General features: G+C 47.1%; 1 protein-coding gene across 3 annotated transcripts in view; it reads right to left on the reverse strand.

Annotated features, from left to right (window-relative positions):
* Nucleotides 1–20,121, reverse strand: part of INTS3 (integrator complex subunit 3) — a 37,798-nt gene extending 17,677 nt beyond the window's left edge. The window contains exons 1-7 of one of the 3 annotated variants that reach the window (XM_036755391.1): nucleotides 20,048–20,121; nucleotides 11,322–11,405; nucleotides 10,468–10,551; nucleotides 4,666–4,779; nucleotides 4,427–4,511; nucleotides 3,049–3,115; nucleotides 224–368 (exon numbers count right to left, since the gene is read on the reverse strand). In XM_036755391.1, the coding sequence (XP_036611286.1) occupies nucleotides 224–368; nucleotides 3,049–3,115; nucleotides 4,427–4,511; nucleotides 4,666–4,779; nucleotides 10,468–10,551; nucleotides 11,322–11,390 (564 nt within the window). In that variant the 5' untranslated portion in view covers nucleotides 11,391–11,405; nucleotides 20,048–20,121. Of the gene's footprint in view, nucleotides 1–223; nucleotides 369–3,048; nucleotides 3,116–4,426; nucleotides 4,512–4,665; nucleotides 4,780–10,467; nucleotides 10,552–11,321; nucleotides 11,406–14,400; nucleotides 14,472–18,861; nucleotides 19,723–20,047 lie in introns of those variants that run through there. The other 2 variants (XM_036755390.1, XM_036755394.1) reach the window with 2 other exon arrangements.
* Nucleotides 20,122–23,551: the final 3,430 nt, after the last annotated feature.

A 23,551-nucleotide genomic window follows, 5' to 3' on the forward strand; every position in this document is an offset into this window, starting at 1 on the left:
GCTGGGCCCTGGATCTTGGAAGAGAGTTGGGGTCTGAGATTGAGACTCAGAGGTTTCTGGCTACTGAAAAAGTCCTTCCCAGCTTTGGCTTAGGACAGATTCCCCATTAAATCCAGCTCCTTCTCCCTTTTACCTGTAGATGGGGTGAGGTCTGGGGGGAAAGGTGGTATAGGTCTGCCTCTGTGTGCAGAGACCTTTCCCTGGGCTGGCAGCTCTCTCTTACCCGCTCCCGAAGCAGTGAGATGCAGAAGTCCACCTCCTTTTGCCGAAGAGCCTGAAGCTGGGCTGTGCTATGGTGGTCTACGATGAGCCTCAGGTAGGTGTACACCGCCATGGCAATGAGAATGCTGCTCTTCAGCACCCACTCTCTGCAGGGAGGCAGGAAGGCGGGCAGGACAATGGCACATCTGCCAGTCCAGGCAGAAGTCTGCCCACATTCCTGAATATAGTTCGGGTATGGCAGGTTCGCTTCTAAGATGTTCCCCTGAATTGGCACTGCCAGGCACTTTCACAACTCCCTATACACAGTGACCAGGGCTTCCTAATTCATTCTGCTTGGATGACACCCAGGTCTCCTTAGCCTGTAACCATTATTTTATAGCTGATTGCTTTCTAAGCTGTTTTTATGCCTCTCAAACTAGATGACAAGTTTCTCAAGGGCCAAGACTGTATCTCCTCTATTTCCCCCCATTATATTTTTCTAGTCAGGCCTTCTACCCACAGGTGATATTGTTGCTGAGGGCAAGAATGTAAGCACCTGAGATGTGAGTGTGGGGGAGGACAGAGGAACAGTCCTTCAGAGGGCCTTGGCAATATGAGATGCTCCTGGATTTCTTCCCACAGAGTATCGAGCTAGAGGGCTCAGATACCTCCCCTACTCTGCTTGGGTTAGGCTACCCTGATGCTTAGAACTTAAAAGCAGAAAGAATCCAGAGCAAAGGAATTCAGGGTGGAACAGAGATGGTGTTGAGGCCATTTAGAGATCCCTACCCGATTCCCTCCATGACTCTGTGGCTAAAGTAAACCACTCTGAGGACAAGCCACATTGGCCACTGGGCCCTTCAGCTATGCCCCTCGGTCCTGGGGCTTCCCATGCCAGTCTGGTACCCCAATCCATCATCCCTGTCTCAAGCAGTGCTTGCTCTAGACCATAAAGGCCTTTGATCCCATCCCCCTCCGGACAGTGAGTGAGTCACTCGCCCTAAATCACCAGCTGAAAAGAGGAACGTGATCTTGGTGGCCAAGCCCCACTTTCCCAGGAGTCAGGGCATTTCCCTGGGGAGAAGGGGTGATGAAAGAGTTGGCTGTTTGCTGGTACACTGAGGAGAGTCGGGAGAAAGGGAGGACAGAGAGGCCAGGCAGACCATTTTAAGGTCCTTCTTACTCCTATTAATTGCTTACTGAAGACTCTCTGGGTGGGACCTTGGCTCTTGACTCTCTTAAATCCTAATACAAGAAAACGGAAAAAGATCTAGTGACCCTGTCAGAAAACAGGTCAAAGAGGAGTTTAATCCAGTCAAGCAACACCCTGATAGCAGAGAAATATATTGGAACGGCTTTGGTTATTTCCTGAAGCAGACTACAAGCACCAGCAGATGACACCCGAGTAACTGCTCCTCATAACTGTCACCTTTGATACCGCAGCCTCAACAAACCTTGGAAGGGAAACAGGGAGGGTGAAAATGCTGGAGGATGGGCTGATGTTTTTATGTCAGTCCTGTGATCTACATAATTAATTTGAGGGCCAAAGCCCCCAGAGAGGAAAGTCTATTAGACCAGAAACCAAGACACTGACAACCACCAGAAAGAAGGGCAGAGGAGAGACCCAGACAAAGAGCGAGACTCCAGGGAGAAGCCGCCAGTCTCTAGTACCCAGGGCTCAGCGGTCCAGCCAGAGGCCCACGGTGCCAGAGGCACCGAGTCTGGCCACTAGGGGGCACTGCGCTGCAGGCCTGACACAAGCCACCTTATGCCTACCAAGAACCTGATGACTGTTAAAGAAGCTGTTTAAAGTCTCCCTGTTAATGAGCTTCCGGCATGCCTGCAGGAGCCTGGCTCTCCCAAACAGCAGGGAGAATGGACACATTAGGAAAGGAGGATTTAAAAGGCATCTGTCCTTCCATTTCCACCTTTTAATCCTTCACTCTCATGGCTTCCCCACACAGCTCAGGAAACGGAAGCCAGGGAGCTGACCTCTGACCCCAGGACTTGATCCCCCGTACAAATAAAAGGGGTCAGTAACCGGGACAAAGACCCGCGTTTCTGGTCCCCCACTCTCATGGGGAGAAAAGCAATGGCCGGAGAGCTCCCTCGCCTCCTCCTGACAAGGTCTCCACTAAATACTCTGGGGTCTGGACCTGAGTGCAGCAGTCCAGAAAACGACTCCCCGAGAAGGGAACTCCTGCTACCAAGAGAGGTCAGCACCTCCTCTGTGACTCACAGTCATCAAGATTGGCCCAAAGCACTGACAGGTTAGGTGACCTGCCTGGGTCAGAGACAGTATAATCAGGCAGAGCTTGAACCCAGCTCTTCCTGGCTCTTTGTCCGCTTTACAAACAGTCTTGCAATAACAGCTCTCATCCAGGGTCACAGCTGACTCTGGGCAGGTGAGGAGGGGCTCGGACAGGGGCTCTCTCTTACTCCCTAAACTCTCCTATGCTGCTCCAGAGGCCAGGGGACTGATGGCAGTGGTGGGGAGCAAGCTTGGTACCTGCCAGGCCTGGGTGCCACAGCTGGCACCCAGCTGAATTCCCTCCTCCTCCCACCTAAAGACAAACATTCCAAGGAGGTTTGGATCAAAAATAAACCCTTATCAGATGAAACTGATTTTCTCTGGGCTTAGGGGTATTTTGGCAAGGACACTGAACCCTGCCATTAGCCCCATCAATTACTGCCCTTCATACCCAGAACGCTTCTTACTCTCTCCCTTTTTTCCAGCTCATCTTAATCCTAAAAGTCCTTATCCCCTCAGCCTCCACCGTTAAGGAAGCTACAAGTTCCCTCCGCCCACACCCAGCGTGCGGCCCACCCCCTCAGGCCAGACCCTACCTCTGTTCAGTCAGGATTTCCAGAACACTTTCTGCCAGCCAGATGTTTTTTGCAGTCACATCTCCACCTGACCCCAAAGGAGAGAGAAAATGGAGAACCAGAACAGGACCAAACATTGAAACTATGCTAACGTGATCCTCTCCTTCACCTCTTCCTCTGGATCCCAGAATCCCCATCCTATAACTTCCTTCCCGAGTGCTGGAATTAAGATGCTCTGTCCAGCCCTACAGAATCAACCAAGAAGGGACTTGAATTTTCCTGGAAACCACAGACTTTCCTATTCAGGGTAGAATGGAACGAATTTGGAGCCAGAGACTGGGTGAGGGTCAAGGTGAACAGTTTAGCTCATACAGAAGCAAAACAGCAGAGGTAGTTTGTTCTAGCTGCAGACTGCGGGGATCCAGATATCCTGAGTCTTGTGTCTAGCCTTGCTACAAGCTGTGATGTGTCTCTCAGTATTAGCACTTCTAATGTCCCTTCTGGTTGGTATTCACTTTATTTCTTGGGGCAGGATAAGCATGCAGAAAGACTAGGTTAAAATCTTGAGGCTGAGATGGGCAGATTGAGGGTCCCAAGTAAGGAAATGGCACCAGAAGACAGGCCAGAACTATCCACCACGACGGTGCTATATGCCTTGTCACAGCACCCCCACCCTTCCCGCCAAAAAAAGTATTCACTGTTCAAAAGTTTTTTGGTGACACAAGTCGAGGTACCCAGAGAACACCCAAAGCATCCATCGTGCATCAGAAGCACCTACATGGGAAGCACGTAAGTCGAAATGGGGAAGTGACAGGATCATCTACAAGGGTAACTTTATACACCTTGCCTGTGCATGCATCCCAGGGGACCTGGGTGGATGGCAAAGGCAGAACTTTCCAATCACAGTGCCTACGTGGTTTGCTGGGACAGATGGAATATGTAAACCTAAATGTCAAGGTCTGTTTTGTGTCATGGAGACACAGTGTGTCCCTCTGTTGGCCAGCCCTCATCATATGTCACAACTGGTAGGCACGAGGGACAGGAATACAGGGGAGGAGTTTGCCAAGTGGTGGGAATACTGAGAGCATGATCAACATTCCCCAGTTCTCCTTATTTTCCTGGTCTTGGCTACCAAAAAGCCTTGGGTAATGGTTGACTTGAGTGAACAAGAAGTTTCCTTTTGGGCCCCAAACAGGGTAGAAGGGAAACTGAGGCAGAAGCAGGCACTCCTGAGATTTTAAACCAACCCTTTATTACTGTCTAGCTCCAAAGAGATGCCTGTAATCATATGGAAGGAGGCTGATGATTTTCAGTGACTTCCTCAATTACTCCTGCCTACTCACTTTCCTGAGCTTCTTCCACCCTCCCTTCCTCCTTCCAGTTCCCCACAAAGACTCACCTGCAATCTGCTTCATGAATGTCATGCAAACACCATCAGCTCCTAGAACCCCACTTTTCACCAATTCCCGGACCAACCACACCAACTACAAGAAAGAGAAAATGATCACTGGAAGGTGAAGCCTGAAAAGATGGGAACCCGGCTGATCTTGAGGCACATTGGCATTTAGGTGCACCCTCCCAACTCCTTCCCCAGGCCCCTCTGACATCTCTCTTTCTAGCTTTCCCCCTTAGCCTCACCTGAGTACGACAGGTATCTTGCAGCTTCAAATACTTCTCCATAAGGATTTGATTGATCTTGTTGAGGACAATGTTCATGCCATCCCGACTAACTAGGGCCAAATCTCGGTAACACTGTGAAATAAGGGAGAGGGTGAAGGGTGGTGTGGGGGATCAGACAAGCAGAGGGCAAGCCCTTCATCTTCCAGAGTCTCCCCAACTCCCCACCAGGGACCCTTGAAGGCCCAAAAAGAAAGCCCCCATTCTAGAGCTTTCCCTTGTTCCCTGCTTTTTCCATTAGCTTAATAAGGTTCTACTAGGAAAGGGGGCATGAGCTAGCCACTAAGAAGGCAGGAAAGCTTGCTTCATCGAACTCCATTTCTACCCCTTGTCAATCTTTTGAGGAAGCCCTGCACTGCTCAACACTGGGTGCTGAGCAAAGCCAGGCAGGGGACACCTGCTTTTCATCTGCTACTCAAAGGTCACAGCGAAACCGTACTATGGTCTGGGCACAAACAACAACATATAAAGTTCTGGGAGATGGACAGAGACAGGGGCCATTGGGACAGAAGGGATAGAGCATCACTCTGTGTCAGTGACATGACCAGTGTTTAACTATCTCCCTTCTCTGAACTTTCTTCTCCATCTACCCGGTCTTTGGGATAAAGGATCCCAGAACAGGCCACTATTTAACCACTGGAGAAGGGAGTATGCCAGTGGCAGACCCACTCTTGGTTCAAATCTCAAGAGGGTGTGTGTCCCTAGTCCCTGGGCCCCATATTTATCATCTCACCCCCACTTGATGAGTGCTGCCTGTAGAAATGCCCAGCAGAGAACCTCATGTGTAGGGCTGGGGGCTCTTAGCCTTCTAAGTGGAGCAGGAAGAGTGAGAAAAAGATGGATCAGCTTTTTTGTTAGCAGGCCAGTAGGAGATATGTTGACTGGAGGATACAACACCAGTTTCCCAGCTAGTCAGAAGAAAGGCTACCGAGATTAGGCAGGGAAGAAAAAGAGGGTGCTAGCAATGTATGTCGGTGGGAGTGGGGGTGAGGGGCAGGGACAGGGTACATGGAAAAGGGATGAGTATGTGAATCAATTTTTAGCCACCATGGTTTCCAAACCCTTTCTCTGCTATATGCCCTCCCCACCATCTCAGAGTCTGGCTGCTCCATTCCGCTTTCTCAGAGGAAACTGGAAGCTCAGCAATTAACTCCTATTGTTCTGGTCCTTTGTTCCCCATCCCTGCCAGAGCTGATCTGAGCAAATATCAAATACACAGGGATCCCCAAATTTGTTTCTGTCCCTGACCTTCGCCTCAGCTACTCAGAGTAAATGGCAAATGATCCGAGCAAATACTAGATGCTCAGAGACCCTTAAATTTCTTCTGTACCATGACCCCTCCCTGTACTGAAAGTCTAATTTTTCCTTGCCCCTGCATAGAACAGGGGAACAGGGAGTTTATGGCAGGCAACAAAGATGTGCTAAAGGGTACCACAAGGCAGCTGAGGGACCATCTCAGCACTATGTGCCACAAGCAAGACAGAGAACATGTGAGGAAGCTGAAAGAGGGCAGGCAGGAGTCAGGCTGGGGACAGAGCCCTGTTCTGACCAAGCAAAAGTAAAAATTGACTTTCAGTTGATAATGAATACAAAGTACCCTCAAGCCAGGGAGGCTGATGTCAAGGGTAGGAGATAGGGTCGTCTCAGGGGTTTCAGAGGACAGATTTGTACTGCTCTGAGAATTCTGCCTCAGTAGAAGTATAAGCTTCCATACTTTCAACTATAACCACTGGTACCAAATGGCAACTGGCTAGGATGACTGCCCTACTCTTCACGCTGCCAGTCATCCTGACAATCTGTGCACCAGACCCGGCCTGGGAGAGAAACAGATGAAGGAAAACTCTAGGTAGGGCGAGGAGTAGGCAGGCAAAAAGGAGGAAGAACAGGGAGCTTGCAGAGAAAGGTACCAGGGGGCAGGAAGAGTACAGGTGTGATTGACACAGGGGATGCTCCAGACAAAGAGACAAGAAGCTGTCCCACTCGATGCCCAAGAGTCCTCCGATGAAGAGAAGCCCTGCTACCTTAGCGATGCCTTCATCAAACTCTAGCACCAGCAGAGAATCTCAGGAGATAGCTGGATACCACCTCCTCTATCAACATCAAGAGCTCCTGAATCCTAGCAACATTTACCACTATATTTGATTAAAGGAGGACACAGGGCAAGAAACAGACCCAGAGGGTATAAAACAGGGGTGGGGAACCTGCAGCCTCAAGGCAGGGGCCTCTGACTGAATCCAAACTTCACAGAACAAATCCCCTTAATAAAAATGATCTGTTCTGTGAAGTCTGGATTCAGTCAAAGGCTGCAGCCAAGGACCTAGAAGGCTGCATGTGGGCTTGAGGCTGCAGGTTCCATGCACCTGGACTATAAAACGCCAAGAGGCAACTAGGTGGCACAGGGAGAGAGTGCGGGACCTGGAGGGAGGGAACCAGCATGTATTTGTGAAGCCAGGATCCGTGCTAGGCGCTTTATCAATGTCACAACAACCTTGAGAAGTACGTGCTATTTTTATCCTCATTTTGCAGATGAAGAAACTTCAGCAGCCGGTGATTAAGTGACCTACCCAAGGACCAAACAGCCGGTATCTGAGACCCCCAGTGCTCTATCCACTTCACCAGTTAGCTGCCTTTGGGGACCTGGGAAGTCCTGAGTTCAAACCCAGCCTCATGCACTGACTGACTGTATACTCCTGGCCAGGTGTCACTTAATCATTGTCTGCCTCAGTTTCCTCATCTGCAAGATCGGGATAATAGCAGCATCTGTCTTAAGGAGATGTCTGTAAAGCACTCTGCAAACCTTCGAGTTCTACAATATTATTTTTACTGAATGCTAAGGGGGCAACTTCAAATTCAGAGTGCTAAATGTCTACACCTTACCTCATTCCCTTTTTTTTAAAATCACTGCTGTCTCTTTTCCTTCTGATGAATGCCACCACTGAAGGCAAATACTCTGCTGCCTCAGTTCCACCCTAGCTGGCTTGCATATAGAGGAGGGTCAGCCTCAGGGCCTCATGACTTCTGCCTGCCAGCAATGACCAGGGCCCATTCGATCCCTTGCTTTCTTGGAGCAGGTTTCTAATGGATTCAAGATTCACTCTCCTCTGACACCATCCCACAAAGTCTCTAGCCAATGAAGACTCACGGAACAGATTCTTAAGTCAGTCCTGAGGTTTCACTGACATTCCAAAGACAGAGTTAAGTCCAAATGAGCCCTTGGAAAACAGCCCTTCAGCTCTAATTTGCAGCCCAACACCATCATTTTAGTTTAAGCAACATTCCCCACTCCACACCCCTGCAGAAGAAAACAACACCACCACAAACAACCCGTGGTAGGAGGATGGGATGTTTCAAAAAATGGTCGCCCTTTCTGGGGAAAGACGAGAGCCCTGGGGAGATGAGATGCTTGACTTTTCAACCAAAGCCTGATGTGGCTCGAGGTCCCTAATGAGTCACCCAGCCTTCCGGCACCCCTCCCTCAGCCCTGCCTATGTTTTCTTCACTCCCCTAAAAATTCCTCCCCAACTGGCCGTCAGTCTCCACCTCCCTGTGTCTAAGAGGTCAGATCTGAGGCTGTGCTTAGTGAATGGATCACGGTGTTTGCTTCAGCAGCACGTATACTAAAACTGGAATGATATGGAGAAGATTAATGAGACTGAATTAGGACAGAGGGCTCTCAGCTAAAAAGCCCTGGTCTCTGAGTTTGAATCCTGGTCTTGTTGCCAACCTACTGTCCAACCTGGAGTTCCATATGCCTCATCACTCTGAGGCTTTGTTTCTTTATGTGTGCCATGGAAACAAGGCTCCTTTTGAAAGGATAGAAGACATGCTGGTCTCCTGGGAAAGCTGGAGCACCAGATAAGTATGTGCAGTGCCAGCTCTGCATGCTCCAATGTGCCAGGACCAGCCAGAAAAGCTGAGAGCACTCCCATCAGTAAGCCTTATTTATTTGCAATTACCTGGTATGATTCACATCTCAGCTTTGAAAAAATTATTCACTTTCCAATAGGCAAAAACTAATTGCATAGGTAACTAAATTAGATGTCGATTGCAATTTTAAAAAGACACAACAGAAAACCAGACCTTAATCCCGTCTCTACCACATCATGACTGTGCTCGCCCCCATGCTCCAGCTTGCTAACAATCTGATTAAAATGAGAAGGACTAGACTAGATCATGGAGTGGCTTAGGAACACCAAACTGGGGTCAAAGGTTCATCTGTAGCACACCAGATGACATATTTAGGACTGAAATGAAATGGTAATTTGCCTCAAAAAGGTCCAAGCCACAGGACAGCCTGGCTGGGTTTGGGAACTCAAAGTCTGGCACTGAACAATAATCTCCCAAGACCTTACTGTGGCTGACATCTCTGCTGAATATAATGCAAACACATCTGTTTCTTTTCCCTACTTCTGGCTTTCAACTGTAGGGTCCACAGGCACCTTGCCCTTGAGCCTAACAGCTAGATGGCATACTGGGTACAGTGCTAGACTCGGAGTCAGGAAGATGTGAATTCAAATTCTGCCTCAGACTCTTGCCAACTGTGTGACCCTGAGCAAGGCACTTAACTTTTCTCAGCCTCAGTTTCCTCATCTGTAAAATGGCTTTAATACCAGTACCCACCTTAGAGTAGCTGTGAGGCTCAAATGAGAGACCGTGTAAAGCTGTGCTATCTATTATTACTGTCCTTTGGTTCTTGCCCTGGGAGGAGCCCAGGATGCTGAGGAGAGGAAACCACTGAACTCTCCCATTTCAAACTCTTTTTTCTTGGCAAAGATACCAGAGAGCCTTGCCTTGTCCTTCTCCAGCTCATTTTACAGATAAGGAAATTGAGGTGAATAGAGTGAAGTGACTTGCCCAGGGTCACACAGCTAGTAAGTGCCTGAGGGTGGATTTGAATTCAGGTCTTCCTGACTTCAAGCCAGGGGCTCTATCTACTGCACCATGTAGCTGCCCCTCACCCATTTTGGTGGGGGGAAGGGGGCATATGTATTTTTTTTTTTGGTATGTAAAACTCCAGAGAACACAGTTAGAAAGGAAGATATGAGGAAGGAGAAGATAACACTTCACTGGAAAATTACAGGTCTGAGGCACTCTGAAGGGTCAGTTTTGTCTATTTCCATGCCTCCCAAGGACTCCACTTAAACCATCCCAAAGACATAAAAATCTCAGTTTATAAAAAGCCCCAGATATAGTTCAATGTAACTCCTCAATCAACCTACATTCTTCTGATGGCTCATCTAAACCCTGCCATACTGCAACTGAAGCACAGTTTATCTTAAACTGCCTTGGAGAGAGACTGAATCTCCTGGTCACTCTCCTTACCTGACTTAGCAACTCTTACTGGGTTTCTGCCTGGCTCTCTCTCCCAGAACAATTCCAGTCTATCTTTCCTCACAGTTCCTGATTTTCCAGCCCTCTTACTACCTTTTGGTTTCTATGCAACCTTCTTGACCCTTTGGAGCACTAGAGTCTAGAGCTAGGTGTGGGACCCTAGGCAGAGGCTGACCAATAATAAGAATAACAGAATGACTGAACTCAGAAAATGAGTCGATGGTAGGGAGAAGGTAACGAACAACCAAAAGTGGTATTAAGATAAGAGGCTGAGAGAGAAAAAAAAAAAACTTTACCTACTTTCTTCCTTGCCTGCCTGCCTGCCACAAAGCTATCCACAAAGCAGGAGACTGCCCAGCCTATCTCTATCAGGCAAGCTCCATAGGTCAAGATCACATCTGGAAAGACCAGACTTGTAGGTGGGAATATTACCTTCTGGGCTTGGCTGGGTTCTGTAAGGACAAGGGTAAAGAGTCCCAGGCAGATCTCTTCATGCTGGGGAGGACCTTTGCACACCTGGAAGAGAGGAAAGAAGGAAGAGCCGTCAGTCACAGCCAGTGAATTTCAGAAACAAATTCTCCCAGAAACCATGTGACTCCTGGAGAACTCAGGAGGAAAAATCTATCTCCCTAAGTTGGATGTAGACCCCTTCCCTCCAGTCTGTGTGGATGTGAATCATAGATGGTACCAGGAGGAATGGAGCACTCCTTCTGAGCGAGGGTGTGAATCTTGTCTTGTTTTCTTAGGGCAAAGTAGGGAAGGTCCTACTACTTTCCCCAAGAGCTGCTGTAGGCCAGCTAGATATTACTGGGGGCTGGAAGAGGTGTTTAGAATGAAAAATGATGTCACACACTAATACCTTTCAGTGCAAGATGGAGAAAGGGAAAGATAGGTAGAACAGTGCAAAGAGGACTGAAGGAGATAAGATTTGGGTCCTCTGTCACAACAAACTGAATCTGAGCAAATCATTTAGCCTTCTGGAGCTGTTTCTTTATCCCATAAAATGAGGATAATATCTGCTCCACCCCAGAGCTGCTTCGAGGCTCAAATGAGATAGTATATGTTTTGATAAACAGGATAAGCCCTATACAAATGTGAAGTAACATTATATTAGTCAAAGAAATATAGGGGCCTCTCCAGGGACTGAATCCAGCCTTTGTTTGACCTTCCGTGTGACGGAAAGAGGGTTTGAACTTGTTACCCAATTCCCTGTCAGCTATTCCATGTTCTTGGACCTACTTCCCAATAAGCACAGGTCCAAGGGAGAAAGTAGCTAATAGACTCACATGGGCGTTGAGGGCATCATTGGCCTCTCTCTCAGAGACACCACTGGTCATCGATGTCACAATGCTCATGCACCTTTCCAAACGCTGCAGAGAGGTGAAGGAAAAAGAGAGTGTGAGGGGATATGAAAAAATGGATTGAGGGAACACAATATACCAAACCAAAAACCACAAGGGGTTCTGCCTAGAACTATATGTAGAGAATCTACTCTGTAGCAAAACTGGCATGCAGCTGGCATTGTTAATGACTTAGCCCCTGTTCCCTGATCTCGAGAAGTTTTGATTTTTCTACCATGGCTAATAACAACAAACTTCAATAAATGTAGCATAGATTAAAAGTGAAGTCCAGGAGCTTTGCCTCTCCTACCACCCTAATTATTTTGATCCTTTTGTCTCTGCCTTGGAAGTTAACCCCAAATCTGTTTGAGGACAGTTTTCCATTGCTTATGCTATCACTGCTAGAAGGGGCTGAAACCCAAGTCAGGACAGGGCAGGAGGAAGTGACTAGATTTACCCCCATCTTCAGTTTGATCTTACGGTTTGCCACAAAGCATTTTTTGTTCAGGGATGGCTCTGTAGGCCCCACAAGAGTATAAACAACTAGGTGACAGGGACGAACGGGTAAGAATTAAAGGTCAACACCTCATCTTAACCACTGCCCTTCACTCCAAGGTCTATCCCTGTTCAAGATGAAGTTAGGAATAAAGAGCTCCACAGCTTCAAAACTCCAAGGAGAGAGAGGGCCAATCAAACCTAACATGATCCTAGACCCATCCGGATTTGAGGCTCTAAGAGTCCCCTACCTCCAACCCTGAGGCCTAACTACACCCCAAAGTAGGTCAGACCAGTGTGTGCCAAATAGGAAAAGATTGCACTTGCATAGGTGTAAGAAGGGGGAGGTGTGAAATCATATGCAAGTCAAGCTGTGATTCCCACCCCCATCCCCCATTCCCCTGGGCTACCACAAGCCAGCTCCAGCACTTTGTGGAGAAGGGGGAAGGGGAGAGAAAAAAAGCTCTCACTGATGAACAACACCCAGCTGAATGTTCACTCTCTTTGCGCCTCCCTCTTTACATTTCTTCCCTCTCCACTCAAGAACATCCTCACTTTCTGCTGTTCAGGACCCCAAAGGAAGTGAAGTTGTTCAAAGCTGAAAACCACCAGGTTTTCTCTACCAACAAGGAAAAGCTTCAAGCAAAGTGAAAGTGGGCTGGGATTGAGAATAGGCAGCAGCCCCTGGGCCTCTTAGGAACCAAGGAAGTATCCCAATTCCCAAGAGATAATCCCAAAGGAGCAAAGGAGAAGAGAGGTAAATAACAGCTGGACAATGAATACATTCACAAGTTGTTCTGGGGAGACTTGAAAGCTATCCGAAGGGAACCCAAGAGAGAACCTCACACAATGGTGCTTCTGATAACAGCCAACTCCCAAATGAAGCCCCAAATGGCACGGCACAGGGAAGCTAAGCCCCCTGACCTCACAGAGCAGCCACTCCTGGTCCAGGGTCTCCAATCTGCTTTCCCACTGCAAATACAACAAGGTGCAGGGGAGGTGGAGAGGAAGATAAGGTTCTAATGATAAAGTTTAAGCTAAGCAAGGGGCCTAAATCCTAGATAATTTGGTTTGTAAATATTATTGGAATTATAGAGACCTTGAGCAGGGTCTCTCTAACTCTTGCCCACACCCTGAAGGCAGAACCAACTGTACAAGTTAATGCCTGGGGAACGGATGGAATAGCTTCTTGCAGCAGAGGCATGGGAAGGATCAGAAATCACATGGGAAGGACAAGGACACCAGGCAACAGGTTCCCTCAAAGCAGTCAATCAAAATATGACCACTATTGTCTCCCCATATTGAGGACATTCCTTTTAAATCAGAAATGTTCATTTACAATGTTTCAGGGAGACAGGAAGGCTAGGTCCCCTTAGATGAAGAGAGCAGTGGACGGCCACACCAAAGCATTCCCTCCCTGAGCTCTCCCCCCACCCCAATCTCAAGCATCCAATCAACCTCCAATCTGTGTTGGCTGCAGTAAACTCAGCTAGTCTTTCATGCCAGTCCCTCAAAGGGTAAATATTTACTGTCTCCTGGAGCTTCTAGTCTGATTTTTCTAGCTAAGCGCTACCTGACTGTTGTTTCCATAACAGCCATAATGGATAGGATCTGGGTATATGTCTCCTCTATGGAACTGATACTCAGCTCATTCCTTTGGAAGACTCCTCTCTACTTTCATCCTTTCTGGTCCCTTGCTCAATTGAGTTCTGAGACTAGGGCCAGAGGGGATATCCTGGTGCAACTGTGTATATTGCTTCCTTGAGGGAGACAGCAATAAAAGTCTCAGGGGAAACCAGTGGCCCTGAAGAACCAAATTCCACTGCCATGGAGAGATCAGAGAAAGGCATATGGGGCCCCTCAGTGACAGCAGAGCTCAAATGCACCATATTTACAAACCATTTGCCAAAGAAAGTATAATTAAAAAAAAAGAAAAAGAAAACTGAAAAATATCAAAACTCTTGTCTCCCAGGGGCTCCCCATAACTCTAAGATGAGTTCTCACTGAGGGTCCTCCTCTTCTTGTTCTCTGCCCCCCCCCCCAATCTCCCAATTCTGCCGAGAATCTTGCTCCTGGCCTAAAGATTTGGCTTCTTTGGAACTACAAGTCCCCAACTTTTGCACTACTTACCCCAGTCCCCAACTGGGCTGACTCTTCCCTCAGCTAGGAGTGAGGAAAGCTGATCAGGAATAGAGATGGCTCCTAAGAATTGGAGCCAGAGTGTCAAACTTCCTAGAGATGGAGGGAAATTCACATTCTCTGAGCCTGGGCTATTCTTCCCTACTGTTCCAAACCTGAGAACTCTAAAAGACCCTTCCCTCTAATCAAATCAGACTCTGAATCCTCCATCCAATTTAGCAACCCTTATACGTATAGCTCATTCTGGCTGTATTAATGCATTTGGTTCTTAACTTTTCTTGGGTGAATGTCATCTCTGCCATCAACTCAGATCCTCTGAGGCAAACATCGGGCCTCCTTCCTCGCTATCCTCCTCCAGGGCCTAGTATGAGGGCTCAAATCACTGACTGACCTTATAGAAAGCTATCCCTGCATTCCTGGGCAGCAGATGAGATCATGCAGGAGAAACAGCCACAGCCACAAAGAGCAGAAGCCAGTCATCACCATGCACTGAGTACCCACTAAGCGCAGAGCCCTGTGCTGGGGCACTGTAGGGAGATAAAGAGGGAGGAGAAGCCATAATCCCAGCACTTGGAGAGGAAACAAACAATGGAACTTGGCTTTGGTGGAATGTAAAGGCAGAGGGCAAGGAGGGAGTAAGGATGTTTGAGACATGGTGGGAAAAAAAATCTGTAAATTAGAAGAAAACAGAGACCCCCCCCCCCTCCCCCCGTATAGGAATGTTTAAAATTCACTTTTAGACAGTTCAAAAGGGGAAAAAAAATGCTTCTTCCTTGATGCCGTCTTCATTGCATTTACTAGCAAATGTATCATTTGATTCCCTCCAGTGAGGTTCAGCTGAGCAGGATGGGAGGCTGCCCTAGGTGTGGGCCAGGATGGATGGATACTGGTTCTACCAAAGACTAGAGCTGGTGGCTCTTCATCTGTTGTTTTTTTTTTCTCATATTTGGAAAACTGTATTTCAATGTAATTGATTTCCTTGGTAATCCTATTTACTTAGTTTTATGCATTTAAGAACATGATTCTGTGGAAGGGAAGGGGTCCAAGGGCTTCTTAACCAGACTGCTAAAGGGGTCCACGAAAAAGAAAAGGTTAAGGTCCCCTAGGCTAAAGGATAATTTCATCACAGTCTGGGTATGTGGAAAAGCCACAGATTCCCACCAGAAACCGTTCCCCTTCTATCCCAGGTGGACAAAACTAGACAATACTTAATTGTCCACAGAAAAAGAAAAGCGCAGTCCTAGGTTCATGACAGGTGCATAACACTGCGAGATGACATGACATGATGTGCAAGATCGTTAGTCAGCCAGAAGGGCTCAGGTCTGAGGCCCAGCTTTAATCCTTTCTAACTGTGCAAATCTGGATGTTGTTTTAACCTCTCTGAACCCCACCTACAAAATGGGGAGAGCAATACTTGAACTTTCTGTATCAATAGTTTGTTGTTAAGAAGAGCACTTTGTAAACTTCAAAATGCTCTATCATTGTAGATGACAGCTGTCTGATGAAGCAGTGGCCATTTTTAAACCAAAGATAATTCCAAACGTGGGGCAATGCTAACGTCATTTTTATTTAGTTTGGGAATGTATTAAACTATTTTTAACAGCATATTTACTTTCCAAATTCTGTCTGCTAAATCTACTACCTAGACTGGTGATGGGAGGTGGGGAAGGGGAGGATTAGTTTAGAAGCATGGTAAATGGCTGGGGAAGGCCAGTTAAAATGAAAAACTTTGCTGTGGATTACTAAGAGTCACCACCTCTTCAGTCATCTGTATATCTCATTTTAACCTGCCATTTCCACCTCTTTTTTACCCCAATTCAACGTTTTCTCAGCAGGGACCATCACTGCTAGGTTTGGAGATGGAAGATCTGTCTTTGGCCCCCTGGGTCAAAATCTCTCTTGGCCTCTATTTCATCATCTAACAAATGAGGGGTTTCTTCCAAATTCCAACTCCTGGAATCTCACCCATTGCTCTACCTTCTTTCTCGGAGCTGCAAACGAATGGCTGCACTAGAAAACAGGCCCTAAAGACTTACCCATTCTGTCCTCGGATGACTATATCAGGAGAGTCTGAGGGCTAAAAAGCTCAACTGCCAAAATCTAGGCCTGAGTCTTATGGAGTCCTTAGGTGGTGCTGAGTGGGAAAGATCACCTATTCTTCATAGGCACCGGGTTATCATCAACCTGATGCCCAAAGCCTCCCTACTCACCCTCATTACTCAACCCAGACACTTTCATGGTAGCTACCCACTTCCCTTTTTATAACTCTGAAATTCTGCCCCAAATCTCCTATCCTTCCATCTCTCCCTCATCCTAGACCTATGCTTCATCCTTCCCATGACCATCAACACTGTACCTCTTCCAGTTCTGCCAGTACACCCCTGTTCTGGTCTCCTTTCTGTCCCTTAGTAAACCTGACCCTCCGTCGTATACTTTGACTTCTTGTCCCACTGCCATGCATGCTTGGTCAAATCCCAATTATGTATCTACCATATACCTTTTGCCCCCTCAAACCTCACCCTTCTTCTCAGCAGAGGTCCTCATCTCTGTTCTATTGAGAAACCAGGCCATTGGTCATGAGCTCCCTCCTCTCTTACTTTGCACCTCAAAACCCTTATACATCACTCACCCACTTCCTTCTCCTTTGCTCCAAAGGCCTAACCCCTTTATTCATGTCCTTGACCCTACTAGCCCCTGCTGTATTCTCTGGGAGCCTGCCCTTTCCATAGTTCTATTCTCTCTTTCCCCTACTGTCAATCAATCTGTCTACTGCCTCCTTGCCTGCTCACCCCCATCCTTTAAAAAAATAAAAAAAAAAAAAAACAACCCTTTCACTTTATCCTTCCACACCCTCAAGGTATCTGCCTCTCTTTTTCCTTTCATAGACAAACTTAGGAAAAGTCATCTATACTCATTGCCTCTCAAACACTTCTAAACTCAAGCTGGCTTTCTGCCTTATCACTTGAAGAATCCACTCTCTCCAAGGTTACTAATGATCTCTCAATTGTTAAATCTGATGGCCTTTTCTGTCCTCATCTTCTGGACGGGTCTGAAGCTTTTCACACCTGGACCATTCCCTCTTCCTATATCCTGTGTTCCCCCTGGGCTCTCCACACACTCTTCTGGCTCTCCTTCCTCCCAGCACTTTTGTTGTGACATCACCTTTGTCCCATCCATTAAGCATAGGTGACCTCCCAAAGTCCTTCTAGGCCCTCTTCTCTCTACATCCATTGGGTGATCTTACCAGTTCCCAAGGGATCAATTATCATCTTTATGCAGATGACTGTAATCCCTATCCTACAATTCAGTTTCCCATTACCTACAGCTTGCTTGATAAATAACTCAACCTGGCTATCCCATAGGGAATTCAAAGTCAATACATCCAAAATGGAACTCTGATGTTTCCCCCAAGCCCATTCCTCCTCCAAATTCCTATTTTTGTTGAAGAAACCATGCTTCCAATCACCCAAGGTTGCAAACTGGGAATTATCCCAGACTCTATATTCTCCTTCACATTTATATCCAAGTTTTGTCTGTTCTAACTCATCTCTCACATCCATGCCCTTATCTTTTCTCATACAGCTACCACCCTAGATTCAGGCTTTCATCATCTCTCACCTGGACTACTGGAATAGCCTGCTATTTCATCTCCCTTCTTCCAGTCTCAGATAATCTTCCTATAGTACAGTCCTGGCCAAGTCATTCAATGGCTCCCTATTGTCTCTAGGATAAAATATAAAATCTTCAGCCTGCCATTTAAGCCCCTTTATGACTAGGCTCAAGGCCACCTTTTTTGGGCTTATTACACCCTTTCACACACTGTGTTCTAGCTAAACTGGCCTACTTTCTATTCCTTGAAGCCATTCCAGCCAAAATAGCCTTCTGGCTTATTTATGGGTGTTTTATTTCCTGTCTGTGCTTTTGCACTGGTCTTCCTGCAAGGCTGGAATGCACTCCCTCCTCACTCATACCTTTTCTAATCCTTAGTTTCCTTCAAAACTCATTTTAGAGGCTACCTCAAGAGCCTTTCCAGATTTCTCAGTGCACTCTTTCCCTCTTCAAACTATATCTTATCTTATATGCTTATCCACATAAAGTGTCCCTTCCACTAGAATGCAAACTCTTGGGGGAAGGAGGCAAGGGCTCCCCCCCTTTTTTATTTGTCTCACTAGGGCCTAGCTTAGTGCCTTGCATAAAATAGGGGCTTAATAAACACTTGTTTAAGTGAACGAAAATGAATTCTTGTGCTTGAGTGTGATACCAGGGGCACTGGGGAGAGACTCTTAAGTCCCAATCCTTCACTCCGTTTGAGGCTGGGCAAAAGTAAACAGACACCATAGCTTTCTCTGGGTGCCCAAACCCATTCTAAAGGTCTTGTTGGCATCACCTAGCAACCAGGCCACCACAGAGTCCAGTCAATGGTGTGCCTAATGGGAGGTCCCAAGAGCTGACTCAGGCATTCCATCAGCCCCCAGCCATCTCCAGGCTTTGGGTCATGTACCCCCAGTTCACTTCCTAGATCAATACGAAAAGCCCACGTCTTAAATGAATTAGCCATGGGAATAGCCAAGGTGGGAAGAAATGTCAGGAAATTTGGGTGACTTGGGAGATGCTCAATAGGTCTCTCACCTCCACCCCCATATCAGTGTTGACTGCTGTCACTATGGTAACCAGCCCCAGGAAGTTGGTCCACACTTCCTCCTCCTGGGATAGAAAATTTGGAGCAGAGTTTGGGTTCCCTTAGAAGAAAATGGAAGGAAGGCCCCTTTGCCCCACTCTTTCAAGTGCCCCCTGCCCCCACATCCGCTCCAATCCCCCTCTTCACCCCAATCTCTCAGCTCCCCACACCTACCTCCTCTAACTCATCCTTGGCATCCAAACTGGTGGAAAGTAGCAGCCTCCCCCCTCCTGGGGCTCCTGCTCCCGCTCCTCCACCTCCCGCTGCTGTTCCCGAAGCAGCTGTGGCTGCTCCCCCCTTTCCCTTCTGTATCTCCATGGCTGGAGCCAGGAGAAGTGGGGAGATATGGGAGGGGTGGGGAAGAAGTCCTAGCAATGGGAAACTGGAGGGTGCTAAAGGACCACAAGGAAGAGGGGAAGGGAGGAGAGAGGGTGGGGGGGGAAGAGAGGGGAAGGGTCCCTGCCCCCCCCACCCCCTCCTCTGAAGGAGGCTGCCCCTGGGGTGGGGGGGAGAAAGGGGTGACTCCTCTGGGTCCTGCCCCTGCAGTGGGGAGGGGAAACCCCTTTAGTTCCTCTCCCTAAGGTTAGGGAGAGAGGGCAAGGGAAAGGTCCTGTCCCAGCAGGGGAGGGGGGGCGACTCGTCTGGCTCCTGCCCCTGGGAGGGCAGAGGAAGCCCTAAGTTTCTGCTCCCTAAGCTGGGAGTGGGGGGGGGGGAAGTCCTGCCCGAGATGGGGGCGGCAAACCCTTCTGGCTCCTGCCCCTAGGGTATGGGGAGTGGGACCCCTCTGGCTCCGGCCCCTAAGGGGCTGGGGAGGGGCTATGAGCGCTATAAGGGGGCACGGGGGACCTGCTGCTCCTTACAGCACACAGAGGCGGCCATGGTGGAAGGGGAGGGGGGAGGAGAGGGGCACAGGCAGGCGGGCGGGGGAGAGAGTAGGGAAGGAGCCGCGGAGCCCCACCGGAAGTGCCCGGTCACGATCCCAAAGCTTGGCCAATCCCCGCCGCCGCAATCATTCGGCGTTTCGGCCGAGTTGGCGAAGGGCAGTGGGTCGGTCCCTTCCCTAGCCGCCAATTGGATCTAAGAGGGGAAAAAAGAAGGCAGATGGACAACCCAATAGACCAATCATATTCCTAGATTCCACCTGGAGAGGCGGAGATTGGGCGGGGCTGGGGGAGGGGAAGGAGACCAGGAAGGGGAGACGGGGCGTCTGCGTTGCGCCTGCGCCGAGTAGGTCTCACGCTTCCTTCTTTCTCTGTGGCTTTGGGCCCGGGATGGAGCTCGGTCTGGCTCTCTGCGCTCGGTCTTGCTCCGGGGCAGTGTAACTTTTAGATGTGGAAGGGTTGGGTTGGCTGGAGGTTACCTTATCTCTTCTGGATTAGGGAAATATAGAAATGCAGGCGGCAAGCGTTAGTGCATAATCCTTCCACCAGCGTAGACCTTGGCGGATCCGTGGCCCTTGTGTTATGTGTTCGCAGAGCGAGCATTTCAGTGAAGCACGTGCCCACTTCATCCGATGCTTCTCCTTACAGGGTCTGTGTGATGAGGAGGGTGGGGAGAATACCCGCCAAAGCAAATCAGACGCCATTCCCCAGGTCATGGGCTTCATAAATTGCTGTGGCTGAAAAATGTCAAGAGTCACGGGACCCGTTTCAAAGCCTCTCCGGGTTGTTTGGCCGGCCTGTCCCTGGCTTTGGCTGAGGCAGTGTGTGTCCCAAGAACCCAGGGTCATACCCATGTGACAGTCGGGGATTAGGGACCGGTGCTAAGACTGGTTTAAGATCTATTTCAGTAACATTTCAATAGGAATGAAAATTTGAAAATGCTAATTAAGCATCTTGTTTAAGATAGCAAATGTTTTTGCATGTTCATCAGTATCTGCATTTTTGAGATAAGTCACTAGTCCCCGGCTCCCTCACTTCAATCAATTAAGTATTTATTAGGCAAAGTACTGTTTGAGGCTCTGGGAGATACAAAGAAATGAAACAGTCTGTACTCAAGCAGCTTACGTCAAATTTGGGGAAACAACATGTACATAGCTAAATGAAAAAAAGACTAGATTTTAAACTCTTAAAAGTTTTTGGAATTGGATTTCAATATAATTGCTTTCCTTATGTATTTTTATACTTTTAAAAACATTATTCTGAAAAAGGGATCCATAAATTTCAGTATATCTCAAAAAGAACTTCTAAGGATTCCAGAAGGCAGAGGGGAAGAAGCAGAGCATACTAGGTATGTATGTCTGTGCAAAGAAAGGGAAATGGAGATGGAATGTCCCATAAAGGGCACAGCAATTTAGACCAGTATGGTTGGAATGCAAAGATGCATTGGAGAAGGGAGAGACTGGTGGCAGGGAGAACAGAGGACTTTTTTTCTTTCTTTTTAAAATCTACCTAAGACTGAAATAGGGAGTAGCTGCGTAAGTACAACACCAACAACAGAGAGGACAGATGTGAGAGATGTTACAGAGTTAAAAACTGACAAGATTTAGAAGCTGATGGAAAAAGTGTGGTGAGGAAGAGAAGACAGTCGTAAAGGACTCCCAGGCTGTAAACCTGGGTGACTAGGAAGATGGTGATGCCCTCGGTAGTGATAAAGAAGCTAGCAATAGGATTGGATATAGGCAGAAAAGATGAGTTCTGCTTTGGATGTGTCTGAGTTTGGGAGGCCATTGGGACATCCAGGTGATGTCCAGCAAGCATTTGATTAGGGAGGACTGGAGCTCAGGAGAGGCTGGATATCTGAGGTCTGGTAATCGTCTATATAGAGATGATTGAACTCATCATGGGAGTTGATGAGATTAGGAGAGATACTAGGAGAAAGCAAACAGAGAAAGAATACAGCACTCAAGACAGAACATAGCAGGGACAGTCCATCTCCCAACTCTAGGTATTTTCATGGTCTGTCCCCCATGCCTGGAAAGGAAGCTCTCCCTCCTCATCTCTGCCTCCTGGCTTCCCTGGCTTTCTTCAAGTCTCAGCTAAAATTCTACCTTCTATAGCAAGCCTTTCCTGTAGCTTGTTTGTAGGTTGTCTCCCCTATTAGATTACAATCTTCTGCTTTTCACTGTGCACTTAGCCCACTGCCTGACATAGAACAGGTGCTTAAAATTTTTTATTGACTAACCGACGTGTATGATGAATCAGCAAAGAAGACTGAGGAAGGGTTGTGAAACAGGTATTAAGAGAACAGTAGGGAGCAATGTGACAAAAAAAAAAAGCAAAACTAAAATAAAACAGGGAGAACAAACTATTCAGGAGGAAGGGTGTAGATCAAGGAGGGCGGAGGAAAGGTGATAAATTTAGCAATTCAGAGATCTTAGACTTTCTAGTTTTGGTTCAATTGCAATTCAGTAAACATATATTGAACATTTACTATGCATGCTAAACATTGAGATAGAAAGAGAAATGAGTGTGCAGATTTGTTTCAAACTTAAAATACACCCTTTAGATGGTTATATGCATTAGTGAGTCAGTTTCTAATTCAGGTTTTCTCCTCAGTAATACTTCCCATTTTCTAGTAACCCTTAAAATCTACCTTTTGCTGCAGCATCAGATTTTGGATTCTCCACATTTTTATCTCCTCCTTCGATTAGTGAGCTTCACTAAAGTCCTGTTTTGATGCCTCATGGTGGAGTGGGTACTTGAAAAGTGTGGCAAGGAAACATAAGTTGTAGCAAGTCTTACCAAGGTAGCCTTTACCAAACGTAGAGAGGCGGTTATCAGAAGGTTGGCAACCAGGTGATTAATATTTTTGACTGCAGAAATTCATTAAAGGACCTACAAAGGCATGGAGTAGTTGAGATCTGCATAGGTGGAAGGTATGATCATACTAATAAAGTCATACAGATTCTTATAATAAGGGAAGTATGTTATAGTATTGAGGTCAGCTGGTATTAACATTCTAATTAAATTTTTAAAAAATATATTATCTTTTGGGGTTTACGTCACCTTTATTTTCATATACATACCTCTCCTTTTCCCTACCCAAAGAAAAGTCATACCTTGTAGCAAAATATTTTTAAAAGAAAGGAGAAAAGAAGCAAGAAAAAAAAGCAATTCAGTTCTCTATCCGTAGTCTCACAGCCCTGCAAGACAGGGTGAGAAGCATATAATCTCATTTCTCCTTTGGGACCAAGTTTAGTCCTTATTATTGATTGCATAGTGCTCAGTGTTTTTGTTTTTGTTCTTCCGTGTACGTTGTTATAGGTATATGGCTTTCCCTACTTCTGCTTACATCACTTTGCGGGAGTTCATAGAGGAAGGAAATCAGCATTTATTAAGTTCCTACCCTGTGCCAGGCACTTTACAAAGATCTTATTTGAACCTCAAAACAAGAACTCTGTGATGTAGGTGCTGTTTTTGTTGTTCGTCCTTCATACTCAAAGAGTACCAGTGATATCACAATGTTGGGGTCAAAGTACAATGTGTTTGACTGTGGCTGATCAGACCAATACAAGCTTGGAAGGCTCTACCGCAGGTCAAGGACAGATAGTCCCTTTGAACATTTGGGGTGGAGATGTCTCTAGATTTGCACATGTCACATTTCTTTTTGAGCTACTTTGATTCTGCTTTGCTCAAAGAGCACAGTACCTTCTTTGATGTGGACACACCATGCTGGGTGGTCCTGTACTAGCATCTCCTATGTGTCATATAACTAAAGTTCTTCAAAGAGATCTTGAAAGTGTCCTCTATGTGACCACTTGCATTGTGTGAATTTTCTGTAAAATAGTCTTTTTGACAAATGTACCTTTGGCATTTGGACTAGATGGCGAACTCATTGCAGTAATTTGTTGTGCTGACTTTATTGTCGTATGCCTGTAAAATCTGGACAGTCTACCAGCACCATACCAGAAAATTGAAGCACT

The sequence above is a fragment of the Trichosurus vulpecula genome, chromosome 4, assembly GCF_011100635.1.
Source record: "Trichosurus vulpecula isolate mTriVul1 chromosome 4, mTriVul1.pri, whole genome shotgun sequence".
Classification (NCBI taxonomy): domain Eukaryota; kingdom Metazoa; phylum Chordata; class Mammalia; order Diprotodontia; family Phalangeridae; genus Trichosurus; species Trichosurus vulpecula.